The 15,257-nt window shown below is 46.2% G+C and overlaps 1 protein-coding gene across 1 annotated transcript; it reads right to left on the bottom strand.

Moving 5' to 3' along the window:
* Positions 1 to 381: 381 nt before the first annotated feature.
* On the bottom strand, positions 382 to 15,177 carry FAM210B (family with sequence similarity 210 member B). The gene is made up of 3 exons (XM_082226478.1): positions 14,663 to 15,177; positions 1,557 to 1,732; positions 382 to 763 (listed from the first exon to the last, which is right to left on the bottom strand). Exons 1-3 carry the CDS (start codon positions 15,083 to 15,085, stop codon positions 547 to 549), a joined length of 816 nt encoding a protein of 271 aa, XP_082082604.1. The 5' UTR covers positions 15,086 to 15,177; the 3' UTR covers positions 382 to 546.
* Between the last annotated feature and the right edge of the window lie 80 nt (positions 15,178 to 15,257).

Genomic DNA, 15,257 nt, shown 5'->3' with positions numbered 1-15,257 from the left:
TATGTATATGTATACATGCACCCACCAATGGATATGTCATGCATTTAATGAGATGAGGTTTTAGTCCACAAAGCTTATACCAGAAAGCTTATACAGATATCTGTATATGGAGAGGAACCAAAGTTCAACTGTATCAGTATATGCTTTTCTTGCAGAAGGTTTCAAGATCAACACCTGGCAACTCCAGTTAAAAGCAGCTAGAAAGTGAGGTAAAAGACTTCTGTCTTAGAGGCACTGCTGGTCCAAACAGACAATACTGGGCAATGGCCTAAGTTACTATAATAAGGCAGTTTCCTATCTTCCTAGAAGTACCCATATAATTGCTATTGGAACATCTGCCTCTCTGGGCTGGCACAGGACTTGAGGAAGAAACATAGGTAATCAGTATTTGTGAAGTAGTTTATCAGGAAAAAACACTTCCCCTCCCTCCACCATGAATATACAATGCAAAGGTGGTATTACAGGAATCTGCACAGGCACCACCAGGGTGCAGCAATTTAAAAACATTTTATATTTTATATAAAATGTTTTCCTCCAGTGATTTAATCATGGATTTGGAGTCGGAGGTTTGAAGAAACCTATCTTCCGAAAATATCGCACAAGTAATGGCACAGAGACTAAGGTGATGCTGATGCGGACTGGAGCAAACAGTTTGTGGATAGCGTAGGCCAAAAGAAAAGTACTCGTCCCAGCGGCCAACTTGGATTGCACAAGAGCGTCATCAAATCCCAACTTGGAGAGGATGGCAGTCATGTCTACTCCACTAAAAGGGGGTGAAAACAAACCACAACTTAGCTTAGTAACATTACAAAAACAAGCATGGATTTTCCAAAGTGTTATATTTTTCACTACTGCAAGATTTCATGATGGGCATCACTTTAGATCAGGGATGGGCAGACTTTAGATGTGTCATATCAACTCCAAGGTCCATCAGTTGGAGTCACTACAAAGTGGTGGCTTAGGAGCTGGACCCAATTTGCATGCTTCTCTTCACATACAAGTTGGCCAGTACAACTATTACAAAGACCTGATCAAAGTAATACTTTACAGGTGAGGAACATGTAAAGGGGCTGATCAACAAATCTACCTCTTAAGGAGGCTTAGATGGCTTTAAAATGACAACTATATGGAGATTCTCTGCATGGGGGAGGGGAATCGATGGGTATGCATAATATCCAAAAAGCAGTGGGTTATAGCCAATGCAGGTCTTACTTAGAGTAGACCCACTGAAAATGAGCATAACTAACTTAGGTTCATTAATTTAAGTGGTTCCACTCTGGGTAAAGGTTAGCGGGACACAGCCTAGTGTCTCTTGAATGCCAAACGCTGGGGACAAACTACAAGAAATGGGCATCTTAATTCCATGCTAAAAAACTTCTACAGGGATCTTGCTGGCTGTTGTTGGAAACCAAATGCTGGACTGGATGGATCTCTCTTTGATCCAGCAAATCAATTTTTATATCCAACAGCCATAAATATTTATCCCATGTTATATGTAACATTGTATCAAGTCATTGCCACACCAAACCCAATTACAAATAGTATGGGAAACATACCTTGACACGGCTAGATAGAACATTCCTAGAGACATCAAAGAAATCCCAACATGGAATACAACTCCCACAGCTCCATATTCCTTAAAAACTTTCTTCAGCTGCTGGGATTTGTTAGGTTTCTTTCCATTCTCCTGGCTAGGATCTGCATGGTCGTTTCCTGCCGTTTCACTAGTCTCCTATGTATAGTGGGGGGAATGGGTGCTCATTAAAATATGTTTCTAGAGTGATTGAGCATTTCACTAAAAATAAAAGTGCAAAGTTTAGTTCATAGAGTGCTCTGTTCAAATGCTACAATATAGTCTGTGTGCACCATAGTTTTCCTATTTCTTACCTGCATCGTTCATATGTATTATATTGTATTTTTATGCTGTGAACCACCCTGGGATCTGCAGATGAAGGGCAGTATACAAATTTTAAAAATTACAATGGTGATGCTCATCATGCCTATTCAGTGCTTGGAATGAACTACTTCAGTTGAACAAAATTCATTGCACTACACCTGAAAGTAGTTCCCTTAATTACCAGGTGGATTAATCTGGGAGGTAGAACATGGAATGATTTCTAGTTCATCTTCACAGCCAATCCCCCGCCCCCCAAAAAGGAGGCCCAGACTCTTTCTTTTAAATTGAGAAAAAGAAAGGGAAAGAAAGCTAAGTCACTTGGACAAAGTTAGAAAGCAAAGTGTGGAGACAATGTTCTGAGGCTTATCAGGCAGATATGGAGCTGTTGTTGCTTCTAAGGATGCTTAGTCAATTAATATGGCTAAGCAATTAGAAGGAAGAAAAAAGAGGCTTTTCGTGTATCTTCCTTGCTGAAAATATCTGCTCTCTTCCAAAAGGAGTATCTTGAAGGAAGAACTACAACAACAAAGAAAATGTTGCATTGTGCCTTTAACAGCTGTGTAGCTGCCACAAATTACAAATACAGTGGTACCTCAGGTTAAGTACTTAATTCGTTCTGGAGGTCCATACTTACCGTATTTTTCGCCCTATAAGATACACTTTTTCCCCTCCAAAAATGTAGGGGAAAGTTCCCACAGGGCTCCCTAGGCTGCGGATAGCAGCCTGCTTGCCTGGAGCACGGGATGCGCTGAAGCAGTGCGCCCCGCGCTTCGGGCAGATATCCACAGCTGGGGGGGGGGGAATAATTCCCCCCTTTATTTCCCCCCAAAAAACTGGGTGCGTCCTATGGGCCGGTGCGTCCTATAGGGCAAAAATTACGGTAACCTGAAACTGTTCTTAACCTGAAGCACCAGTTTAGCTAATGGGGCCTCCTGCTGCCGCCGCGCCGCCAGATCATGATTTCTGTTCTCATCCTGAAACAAAGTTCTTAACCTGAAGCACTATTTCTGGGTTAGCGGAGTCTGTAACCTGAAGCGTATGTAACCTGAAGCATATGTAACCACTGTAAGGTAAACCTAGTATGGAAATACATTTATGAGGAAAACTTCACCTGTTGATATTCTGTCTGTCAGACACTTTACTACTTATGTGTGCCCCCTGGCTTCCATTTGGACCCTATATTTCAGCTTGTAACATTCTGAACACTCTTTTTATTTTGCCAAGGATAAACTTTTTATGAACTTGAACTAAATTATTTTGTAAAAGGACAAATGAACTAGTACCTTTTTGGACGGGATAAAGTTGAACTAGTTTCTTTTTTTTCAATGGAACTTTTCAAGCAATGTTTATACTACATCTGTTTTCAAACAATGTGTATAATAAGCTGCTATAAGTTACTGATAGCTTGCTGCTTCAGAACAACCACCTTCTTATCCCAGTGAAGGGTACCTACTGCAGAGTACTACACATATTTGTTGATGCTCAAAAGATACTATAATGCTCTTTGAAAAATAGTCATAACTAGGTACCACACTGTATTTTGATGTGAACATGCAATGAGTAAAAGGCTGTGAAAGATGGTCAGTTGTCCAAGGAGGACACACTGTGAATGTGTAGCTGTACAGTCTTCTTAATGCTGCAAAACTGATGGTCATTCCCATACTACAACTGGGAACATGAAGCTGAGAGATGGTGACATGCTTCTAATGAGAGAAAGAAATGATTGTGGATAAAGTACATAGGGAATTGGCCCAGACTCACTGTGTGTTCTTCAACAAATCACCCTCTTTCAGTTCTAATAACCGGTCTATGAAATGCATGACCTTTTTACAGGGGTGTTGTAAAACACCCACAAGAATATGGCAGCAGACCACCATTTGGAAGAAAAGAGCACATTCTTCACATACATTTCTGAACTATCCAACCCAGCAAGATGAACCAATGGCCTGACATTTTTGCCTATGCTCCAAGGCCACAGAATGTGTGCTTTGCAAAAAGAAGATCCAATCTTCAATTAAAAGGATCTTAAGTAGCAACACTGGGAAAGACCTCTGTCCAAACTTTGGAAGGCCTCTGTGCATGAACAGAGAGTTTAAAGACCCTTGTTCTATGTACCTGACTCTGTGTAAGGCAACTCGATCACAAACTGAAAACCACAGTATTTCTAAGTCTTCAACCCTACTATTACAAGTGAGAAGCACATGGGTCAGATGTCAGAGAGACTCCAGTGGCACAATGGGTCAGTCAGTGCATCTGGCTGTCAATCAGAAGGTTGGTGGTTTGAGCCCCCCCCCCCCCGCTCCAGGGACAACTGTGGGCAGGATTCCTGCATTTGCAGGGGTTAGACTTGATGACCACTGGGGTCCCTTCTAACGCTGCAATTCGATGATTCTAAGCTACAGAATCTGAATCTATCTTGATTATGGCATAGTAACTTTCAGTTCCAGCTTCAGCTGGTTCTGCTGACATGTGCAAATCCTAGGAGTACTGTACTGCTGCAGGCAAAGCAGAAAGCTATTTAGAGACTTGAAATAATTCATCCCGGTATAAAGACCAGCATTTTCAGCTCCTGTGATGTTGTGCAATATGCACGTTTGCAACAAAATACTGTAAACTCAGGAAAGGGACCCCGGGGGGAATTGCTGGCAATTGCTTGCTGACAATATGCTTTGCTAGGCTGGTGAAACGACTGCAACTAATAAAAGCAGATCTGGAAGAAGAGATTCCAGAGGGGAAGCTCTGTTAGTACTGCAGTGAAAACAGCAAAGGCTGTGGCACCTTAGAGGCTTAACATTTACCGCAAACCAGTTACAAATCTGTGAGCCTTAAAATGGCGCTACAGGTTCGGTGTGTTTGTTTGTTTTGCTGGAAGAACAGGTTTAGAACTCCCAGATTCCAGGGGGAGGACATGAGCAAATTCCCAAGCCTCTCCATTGCATAAGCAATTTGCGGGGAGGAGAAGTGGAGCCGAGAGAACAAATCCTGCCCTTTTTTTAATGGGAGAGAAGGTGGTGGAAATATGGGAAGAAACAATTCACCGGGAGCCAGGAAAAAAAGGAAATGTAGTAGACCTTGGACACCCAGAGTGGATCGCTCCCACACCCTCCCAAACGGTGCAGGGAAAGAGATTATTTTGAGTAGATGGAAGAGGGGTCCTTTTAAAAGGCTGACAAGGGGATTGTTTTTGCGACCCAGCTGGGACTCCAGGGACCACACCACCTCTGGGTTATGTACAGCATTCTAGGTGCTTCTGACAGCTCACCCTACAGGTCCACTGCACACTAAGCAGAGAGTCCTGGATCACAGTGGCCTGGTCCTCATGTCTCAGGCTGTTAAATACACGAACAGCAAAATAAAATCAAAACACTTCTGCCTTAAAACAGCAAGACATAAACGATCCCATACAACCCAAATTTTCCTGAAACGAACTGGTGACATCTGCCAGGAAGGCCTGTAGGCCAGAGTGCAGAGGCATAGCTTTGGCACTTGATGAAACTGAAGAGAGCTAATGGACCTCCAGTGGCAGAGAGTTCCACAGGGAGGGTGCCACAACTGAGAAGGCTCTCTAAGGTTCCCCTCTGACGATCTCAATGGTCAGGCTGGAACATATTGGAGAGGCACTTTTTGAAGTATTTGGGCTGTGATATATTTTGGGATAGATGAGGGGTGGGAAAATCTTTTTTTTCCAGACAGAGGCCACATTTCAAACTGATACAAATGTCAGTGGTTGGTGAGACCAGAGGCAAAAGTGGTACAGTAACCAGCTTCTACGCACACACCTATGTCTTCCACCCAGGCAATCAAGAAGCATTATCAGAATTCAAGGACACTTTCCAGCCAGGAAAAAAACCCCTCTGGAAGGGTATGAAATAGGGCTGATGGGTGTCTGGTTGAGGAGGGGATGCAGCCTGGGGAGCCAAGGGCCAGATAGAGGGTTGCATTTGACCCCACCGCAGCCCGGCCTTGAGGTTCCCTATCCCTCTACTAGATTGACCAATGGCCTGACTCAGATTCATAGAGTTGAGTCATCTGGGCCAATCCCTTGCAATGCAGGTGTCAGGAGTGCGTGCAGGAGCCAGGCCTTGTGACCAACAGGACTTTGCAGGACTGGGGCCTTCCTAAGTTTGTTCTGAAGAGGCAAGGCGCAGCCTCACAGGTGTGGCCGACTGGTAACTCACAGCATCTGGTGGCAAGAGCTGGGAAGGGATATAAGGTCAGCATTTCCCTTCGGCTCTTTGCCACAGCAACACATTCCTGCCTTGCTGCGTGTGGCTTCTTGCTTCCTGATCCTGATCCTTGAACCTCAGCTTCTTGACTCCCTGCTTGATCCTCGGACCCTTGACTTTGTGACTCCCGGCTCTCTGACCCTCTGACTCTAGGCTTCTGGACCCCCCTTCCTGCTCCCACCCCGCCATCTTGCCCCTGGTCCTGACGTCCCCTGCCGGGACTTCGATCGCCCATGAACCGGACCGTGACAGCAGGAATATGCAGCTGTCCCTTACGGGGATCAAACCTGCAACCTTGGCGTTATCGGCAACACACTCTAGCTGAATTTAAGGCAGCTTCCTATCTTCTGAGGCACTTGGTGAATGTCTTTGGTGAGCTTCTGGGCTACGTTCGGCTTGGTGGATCACTTGCAAGGCGACAACAGCTTTGCATGGGCAGGCCATGTTCCCTCCTCCCTTCTGACAGCTTCTGAGCACCCTAGCTTTTTATGCATTTGGTTAGCAACAAAACCCTAGCCAAGAGAACTGGAGAAAGGCTAACTTGTTTTGATTTGGAATAGTAATTTAAAAAATAAATACCAAAGGAAACAGCACACACAAACAAAGGAGACTGGGATAGTTTGCAGACGCTTAAAACAGTCACGAGAGGCATGAAGCGAGAGAAAATGCTTTTCCATTTGACAATGAGACTGGCTGTGGCTGCGCCCGACTGGGACACGATTTGGCTTTTGCTCAACAGGGAGCGAAGCTTGAAGAAAATCAATACAATGTTGTGCATTTTGTTTTGGGGCCTTTGTTCTGTGTGTGCTCGTTGGCTGCTGTTTGGATGACTGGCAGCCGGGCCAGAGGGAGGAGGAAGCCAGAAGAAAGAGCTCTTACTTCACCCTCTCCTCGTATTATCTCCCCAAACCATGCCTCGTCTTTCTGGTAGGCGTTTTGCAACTCCCCGGGCATGTACAGATTACATTTCTCTTGCTGTTGAGGTTACCTTTGAATGAAGGATAACAGAGGCAACACTAGCTCAATGGCTACTCGTTATGATAGCTGCGCTCCATCTCCATTGTTGGAGGCAGTAGAATTATAGAGTTGGAAGGGACCCAAGGGTCATCTAGTCCAACCCCCTGAAATGCAGGAATCTCAACTAAAGCATCCATGACACATGGCCATCCAATCTCTGCTTAGAAACCTCCAAGGAAGGAGAGTCCACCACCTTCCGAGGGAGTCCATTCCACTGTCGAACAGCTATTATTGTCGGGAGGTTCTTCGTGATGTTTAGTCGGAATCTCCTTTCTTGCAACTTGAAGCCATGAGTTCGAGTCCTGCCCTCCAAAGCAAAAGGAAGCAAGCTTGCTCCATCTTTGAATATGCCTTTGACTACCAGTCGCTGGGAACTGTTAAGTGGGGAAAGTCCCGTGGCCCTCAAGTCCTGTTTGTGGGCATCCCGTAGACACCTGTGGTTGGCCTGGCCACTGTGAGAACAAGAACACAGGAAGTTGCCTTACACCAAGACAGGCCATTGGTCCATGTAGCTTAGTACTGTCTTCAGTGACCGGCAGCAAGTCTCCAGGACTATTCCCAGCCTTTGAGTTTGAACTTTTTTTGGTATTGGACCAGACTGTTATTATTAATGTTTGATGTTTTATTATGTTTATTATTAATGTTTGATGTTTTATTAAGTTTTTATATGTGTCAGAAACTGCCCAGAGTGGCTTGGGCAACCCAGCCATATGGGCAGGGCATAAATTAATAAAATTAATAAATTATTATTAATTAATAATAATAATAGATGGATGTGGGTGGCGCTGTGGGTTAAACTCACCCGCGACGGAGTGAGCTCCTGTTGCTTGGCCCCTGCTCCTGCCAACCTAGCAGTTCGAAAGCACCTCAAAGTGCAAGTAGATAAATAGGTACCGCTCCGGCGGGAAGGTAAATGGCATTTCCGTGCGCTGCTCTGGTTCGCCAGAAGCGGCTTAGTCATGCTGGCCACATGACCTGGAAGCTGTACGCCGGCTCCCTCGGCCAATAAAGCGAGATGAGCGCACAAACCCAGAGTCAGCCATGACTGGACCTAATGGTCAGGGGTCCCTTTACCTTTACTACTACAGTGGTGCCTCGCAAGACGAAATTAATTCGTTCCGCAAGTTTTTTCTTCTTGCGAGTTTTTCGTCTTGCGATGCACGGTTTCCCATAGGAATGCATTGAAAATCAATTAATGCGTTCCTATGGAAACCGCCTTCAGACCAGGTCCGGGGACAGTCTGTCCCCCGACCTCTTCTGAAGGCTGGGGGGGGCAAGGGCTTTTCTTCCCACCCCCAGCATTTTAAAAAACCCCGGGACAGCGGAGGACTTCTCCTGGACCTCTTCTGAAGGCGGGCGGGGGGTGAAAGTCTTTGCTCCCCACCGCCTGCCTTCCAAAGCCGTCCGGGACAGCGGAGAAACGTGCTGCCTTTCTCCGCTCTCCCGGGAAGGCAGGCAGGGGGGAGCAAAGACTTTCGCCCCCCGTCCGCCTTCAGAAGAGGTCCAGGACCTCTCCTGAAGGCGGGTGGGGGGCGAAAGTCTTTGCTCCCCCCCGCCTGCGTTCAAAAGCCGTCCGCGATAGCGGGAAGCGCTTCCCTGCTATCCCGGACTGCTTTTAAAATGCTGGCGGTGGGGAGCAAAGCCTTTCGGCCCCCGCCGGCCTTCCTGGACCTCTTCTGAAGGCCGGAGGGGGGGAATGGCTTTGCTCCCCACCACCAGCATTTAAAAGAGGTCCCCGGAGATTTCCCTATGGGCTTTCGTCTTGCGAAGCAAGCCCATAGGGAAATTCGTCTTGCGAAGCGCCTCCAAAACAGAAAACCCTTTCGTCTTGCGGGTTTTCCGTCTTGCGAGGCATTCATCTTGCGGGGCACCACTGTACTACTACTACTAATAATAATAATGTGAGAGCTTCTGCATGAAAAGCAGATGCTTCCAGGGAGCTACAACCCTGTCCCAGGATCCTGGACTAGACGGACCTTAGGTCTGATCCAGGAGGACTCTCCTTATGGTTCCGCATGTGGATATCTGGCAAACTGGATCTTAGAGCCTCTTTTTCAAAATGAGCCGTTGCTCTCCCTTTCACTACCTTCAGTCCTTTGTTAGCCCTATGCCATTCTGTTCACCCCTGCCGTGTCCACCTAACCCAAAATGCAAACCCGCCATGCCCACATCTATTTTTCGTATATCGTTTTGGCACATTGAACTTGCTCGACGATACCTAGAAGATACGCCCTCCTGAAAGTGCCGTGACCCCTGCTGCCTAACCTGCAAGCTAATCTTGCTTACAGGGCGGCGGCCCTTAATAGGTCGATCAACTGAAGCTTTTGATTTAATTGGTAGAAGCCAGTTTTACATAGCGGGGATGAGGATGAAAAACTGGCTGATTTAATAGGAGGGTATTTTGGTGTGTTGCTGTAACATGTAATAAAAAAAGGGAAATATCAAGTTCACCCAAACAATGCTTGGCAACTTTTGTGTATTATATTGAAAAAATTGTAATATGTATATTCCTTTAAAAGAAAGAAAATCAATGAACAGCAGAATCCCATATACATCCTCTCACAGATAAGTCCTATTCAGTTTAATGTGCTTACTTGGTATAGGGTAGCAGCCTAGACTGATCTTTCTTCGTTGGCACCTCTTAAGTGTTATGTTTTGTTTTGGGGCAAGGGGCTGGCTTAAAAATGTGATGTTGAGGAAAAGGCTTATGATACCCAAAAAAATTAAATGTGAATTTGAACGGGAGAATTTTTCTTCCTCTGCAAAAATCCCCCCTGCTCACCCCCCAAAAATATGCCATTTGAAACTTTGCTAATCTCATGTTGCCCCCTAAAAACACTTCCATGGTAATATTAGAAAATGTTAAGAGAGGCAAAGGCCATACAATGGGTGCAAATGAAGTGTTTCAACCCAACCAAGAAAAGGGCATATGGATAAAAGCCTGGAAGCCTGTAGGTGGTCTAAAAAAATAGGGAGAGAAAGGAACTTTTGTCAAGGACCTGAAATGATGGGAACTGGCAGCGATTCAGCTCCCCATCACTATGCGACTCTTCTTCCAACACTTCTGCTCAAAATGGCATCAAGTGCCTCCAGCTGAAAAAAGCAGGGCAGCAATTTAAGAGGGACAATGAGCCTTACAGCTCCTTTTGATTTCTGTCAATAATGAACACAAGGGGTGGCTCAGGGCTAGGGTCATCAGCTCTAGAAAAATACATATATCATGCCAGGCAAGTTTCCAAGGATCGTTAAGTGCAGCTCTAGAAAAGGATGTTCGATTGCAACATTTAAACTGAGCCGTTCCAGCACAAAACAAATACAGTGGTACCTCGGGTTACATACGCTTCAGGTTACAGACTCCGCTAACTCAGAAATAGTGCTTCAGGTTAAGAACTTTGCATCAGGATGAGAACAGAAATCGTGCTCCGGTAGCGCAGCAGCAGCAGGAGGCCCCATTAGCTAAAGTGGTGCTTTAGGTTAAGAACAGTTTCAGGTTCAGAACAGACCTCCGGAACGAATTAAGTACTTAACCCGAGGTACCACTGTATAAACAAATGCATCAGAAAATGAATTAAGAAATATCCTCAAAAAGGATGCTGCAGGGTTGGAAAAGGTTCAGAGAAGGGCAACCAAAATGAGAAATGGGGATGGAACGACTCCCCTATGAAGAAAGGGTTAGTTTAGAGAAGGGTTTTCCAAATTTGGGTCCCCAGCTGTTTTTGGACTACCACTCCCATCATCCCTAGCTGTCAGGAATGATGGGAACTGTAGTCTAGAAACAGCTGGAGGCCCAAGTTTGGGAAACCCTGGTTTAGAAAAAAGGTGACATGATAGAAGTTTATAAAATTATACATGGTATGGAGAAAATGGATAGATACCCCCCCCCCTTTTCCCAAAATGCTAGAACTGAAAGGACATCCAATGAAGTGGAATTTTGGAAGATTCGTGCCACATAAAAGAAAACACTTACTTCATGCAGCTCACAGTAAAACTACGGAACTTGCTCCCACCAATTTGGATATTTTTAACAGAGGACTGAACATGGAGGACAAGCTACTAGCCCTGTTAGCAGTGTTCTGCCTCTACTGTTGGAGGCACTATGTTTCTGTTGCTGAATATCACAGGTGGGCAGAGTGCTGTTGCATCCATGTCCAGCATCCAGGCTTCCCAAAGGTATCTGGTCAGCCCCTGTGAGAAAAGGATGCTGTGCTAGGTGAGATTATTTCTGCTGGTAGGAAAAATAAGGCCACCGCCATCTAGAAATCATCAGCTGGCAGCTTCTCCCTGCAAAACAGTGCTGCCCAGATTCTGCCTAGTCGGCTTCATGCGCATATAGTGGCATCAGGGAGAGAAAATGTTCACATACTGCCACACACGCACATGCACTTCACACACAACTAATCTGAGAAATACATTTCATATGAAGAAAAAATAAGATCGCTCTCTTTTGCACAACTGACCTAATGTCAACACGTGCGATAACTTGCAGCAGATGTCTCTACAACTCTCTGTCCCCAGGTTTAATTCAGTGCTGAATACTTTTTAAGTCTTTAAACAAGGCTGAGAGTTGGTGACTGACCCAAGATCACTCAGTGAACTTATAGCTGAGTGTAGATTTGAACCCTGGCCTCCCAGGCCGTTCAGCTCTCACTGTGCCATGCTAAAATTTTGGAAGGTGCCATAGATTGGTAAGTGTGATATGATTAACATTGCAAATCTAGAAAAACCCCAAGTCACATCAAAATCAGTGGCAGCTACAACACAGTCGAGACCATATAACACCGGTCCTGAAAGATCTTCATTGGCTTCCAGTACGTTTCTGAGCACAATTCAGAGTGTTGGTGCTGACCTTTAAAGCCCTAAATGGCCTCGGCTCAGTATACCTGAAGGAGCATCTCCACCCCCATCGTTCAGCCGGGACACTGAGGTCCAGCACCGAGGACCTTCTGGCGGTTCCCTCACTGCGAGAAGTGAGGTTACAGGGAACCAGGCAGAGGGCCTTCTCGGTAGTGGCACCCGCCCTGTGGAATACCCTCCCATCAGATGTCAAGGAAATAAACAACTATCTGATTTTAGAAGACATCTGAAAGCAGCTCTGTTTAGGGAAGTATTTAATGTTTAATGTTTGATGTTTTATTGTGTTTTTAATATTCTGTTGGGAACCACCCAGAGTGGCTGGGGAGGCCCAGCCAGACGGGTGGGGTATAAGTAATATTATTATTATTTATTATTATTATTATTATTATTATTATTATTATTATTATTATGTCATATCCTATCATATACGCATAATGCTGGTGCTGAGGGACTCAGCACTTGGTAGCTACCAATTAGCTACCAAATCAAAGTACCAATAAAAGGTAATGATTCTTGGATGACCAAATAGGGTAAAGGGTGAGTGATGACCAGCCAGGCAATTGCTCCTCCTCCCTAGATGAACCATAATCCCCAAATCCCCCCCCCCACTTTTTTAAAGTAAGTGTCTAACATTGCAAAACCTCTCTTAAAAAAAATATCCTGTAGACGTCCATGTAATGATTCTGGATTAATGAAGCCAGTGCTCAATGACATAATTTTACATGGCACCTGGCCATTGTTATTTAACTTTTAGCACCAATGGTTTCCAGATGCTGTACAGAAGCAGAGCAACAGAGTGAAAGGAAGCAGCTGAATGATAAGAACAGACTGATACAACAGGACAGGCATATATATAGGCAACAGAGAGGCAAAGAGCACAGAAGCCCTAACTATTTAGGGCTGAGATATCTTCCCTTCCTCTCATACAACCGGAGAAGTCTCCTCTCTGCTCCCATGACTTTTGGAAGTTCAATTATTAGTAATGGCATTCAGGCTTTGGGTCTCCCCACCCCACAATATCTACTTTGCCTCATCAATGGCATTTTGTCACCATGCAAAAAAAAAAAAAATGTTTCACAAGCTCTTCAGCTGGATATTGTTTTCAGATATCACCACCATCAAATTTGTATTTTGATGCTGCCACCACAGCCTTGCTTGATCCATTTTTTAAAATAAAGTGCATTATATGCTGTTTTTAACATGTTAGTTGAAAGCCGCCTCAGGCTTTGCTCTGCAATGGGAAGGCAGGAGATATACAAGTAATAACATTAATACGCAAGTAATACAGATAACAAAAATAAGAGAGACAAGTGCTGGTTCTGATGGATATGAAGAAATAACGGAGCTAGTACAGCAGAGAGCAGTCACCAGGGTGAACTGTCAGCGCAAGTCAAAGTTTTGCTATTAAGCACCTGGCCTGTTGCAAGCCTCAGCCTCTCTCATGCCTTAAGGAATGTTGTGCAAGAGGCCTGTGCAATGCCTGGACTTCCTGATGTTGCTAGACTCCAACTCCCATCAGCCCCAGCCAGAAGGGGCAATGGCCGGGGACCATGGGAGTAGCAGTCTGAATGTCCACAGACTGCCCACCCCACTGTACTGGGTTAACAATATATGCAGTACTTCTATGGAGATTCTTAGTGCCTTTATGAATCAGAGGGCAGGCCTACATGCCCAGTGTCATTTCCCAGCCATCAAATCCGGCAACAGTACTGCAAATATTAGTATTGTCATCGTTATTAATTAAATGCATACAGGGCCGGATTTAGGTTTGATGGGGCCCTAAGCTACTGAAGGTAATGGGGCCCTTTATATGTCCAGCTGTCCTTTGTCAACAACAAATTGTCGCTGGTTTTTAGTGTTGAATATATGCTATATGGTAATTTATGAACCTAATAGGTATCTGCAGCCATTTGCACATAACAAAATATGTATTTTGTCAAAGTAATTGTTGATAAGTCCATGCAGAATGCAAAGTCCATGCAGAATGTAGAAATGAGCAAACCAGTCATATTTTAGGGAGCAGCCTAGCAGGCAGGGCCCATCACTTACATCATAGGAGCCTACACAACACAAAACACTGTTGCTGTATGTCGGTTTTATTTTATTTGATCTTATATTTTGGAAACGTACATCCAGTTTTTTCCTTCAATTTTTTTGCGGTCCCCCCAAGAGTGGGGCCCTAAGCTATAGCTTATTTAGCTTATATGTAAATCTGGCACTGAATGGATATATCGCCCTTCATCCAAAGTTCACAAGGCGGTTTTACAGCAGAAAAAGACAAAATGGCAGAATACTTAACGTCAAACAAAACCAATAACCCGCTCCCACAAGCACATTTAAAAGGCCGGAGGGCCAGGTTATAGAGGCGCCTAAATATATGTAGTGAAGGCTGCAGGTGAGAGCATTCACTGGGGAGAGCATTCCACAAATGGGGAGCCACCGCAGAAAAGGCCCTGCAGAGAGAGAGAGAGAGAGAGAGAGAGAGAGAGAGAGAGAGAGATGTGCCTAGGCCTTAAACCAGGCCTCTGCTGGTCTTGGATCCTAGGAACGGACACTCTGCCCGTGCTCAGTGGAACTCTTGGCCACGTTTGCGGGGACCCTATTTAAATGCTGTTTCTCCCGCGTTTTAACCACCCACAGCGCGCGAGGTGGCTGCTGACTCACCCACCTTCCTGGACCCGAGGCCGCCGCCGCCGCTGCCTCTTCCGCCGCCCCCGACCGCATGCAGGGTGATCTCGGAGAGCAGCTGGCGGGGGCCCTCCGCCTCCCCTTCTGCCTGCGGGAGAGGATATGTCAGCAGCAGCAGCAACGGGTCGCCCTCTCTTCCGCGGCGCAGATCAGCCCCGACGGCCGGGATCCAGAAGCGCCCGGGGCTTGGCTGCTCCTGCAGCAGGAGCAGCAGCGCTTCCCGCAGGAGCCTCCGGTGCGTCCTGCGCGGCGCCCGCTTCTCGACTCCCGGGCTGGGCTGCACCTGGCCGATCGGGAGGCTGCTGGTTACCGCTTCCCCGGAGGCGGCGCTCCTGCTGCAGACCTGCAGCAGCCCGCCGGGGCAGAGCGCGTGCAGAGCGCACGGCCGGCCTAGCCGGAGCATGGCCGCGGAGGGGCTGCGCCGGCTTCCCACGGCTGGCAGCCCAAGCGGCCGACGGATCCCGGCGAAGGGAGGCGGCTGATCAGGCCCGGAGAGAGCGCGCAAAACAGCCACCCCCTGCCTTGCCAGGCAGCCTCCTCCTTAAAGGGACAGCGCCCCGCCTGTCCTGGGCAGG

This window comes from Podarcis vaucheri, assembly GCF_965113315.1.
Source record: "Podarcis vaucheri genome assembly, chromosome: 6".
Lineage (NCBI taxonomy): Eukaryota > Metazoa > Chordata > Lepidosauria > Squamata > Lacertidae > Podarcis > Podarcis vaucheri.
This window is presented reverse-complemented; position numbering and strand designations above follow the sequence as displayed.

Excerpts from the sequence above, each read along its gene's own strand:
- FAM210B (XM_082226478.1), bottom strand. The coding sequence starts at position 15,085 with ATGCTCCGGCTAGGCCGGCCGTGCGCTCTGCACGCGCTCTGCCCCGGC. Across the intron at positions 1,733-14,662 it reads GCGGCCTCGGGTCCAGGAAG|GAGACTAGTGAAACGGCAGG; the intron begins GTGGGTGAGTCA and ends CACTATACATAG. Across the intron at positions 764-1,556 it reads TTCTATCTAGCCGTGTCAAG|TGGAGTAGACATGACTGCCA; the intron begins GTATGTTTCCCA and ends ACCCCCTTTTAG.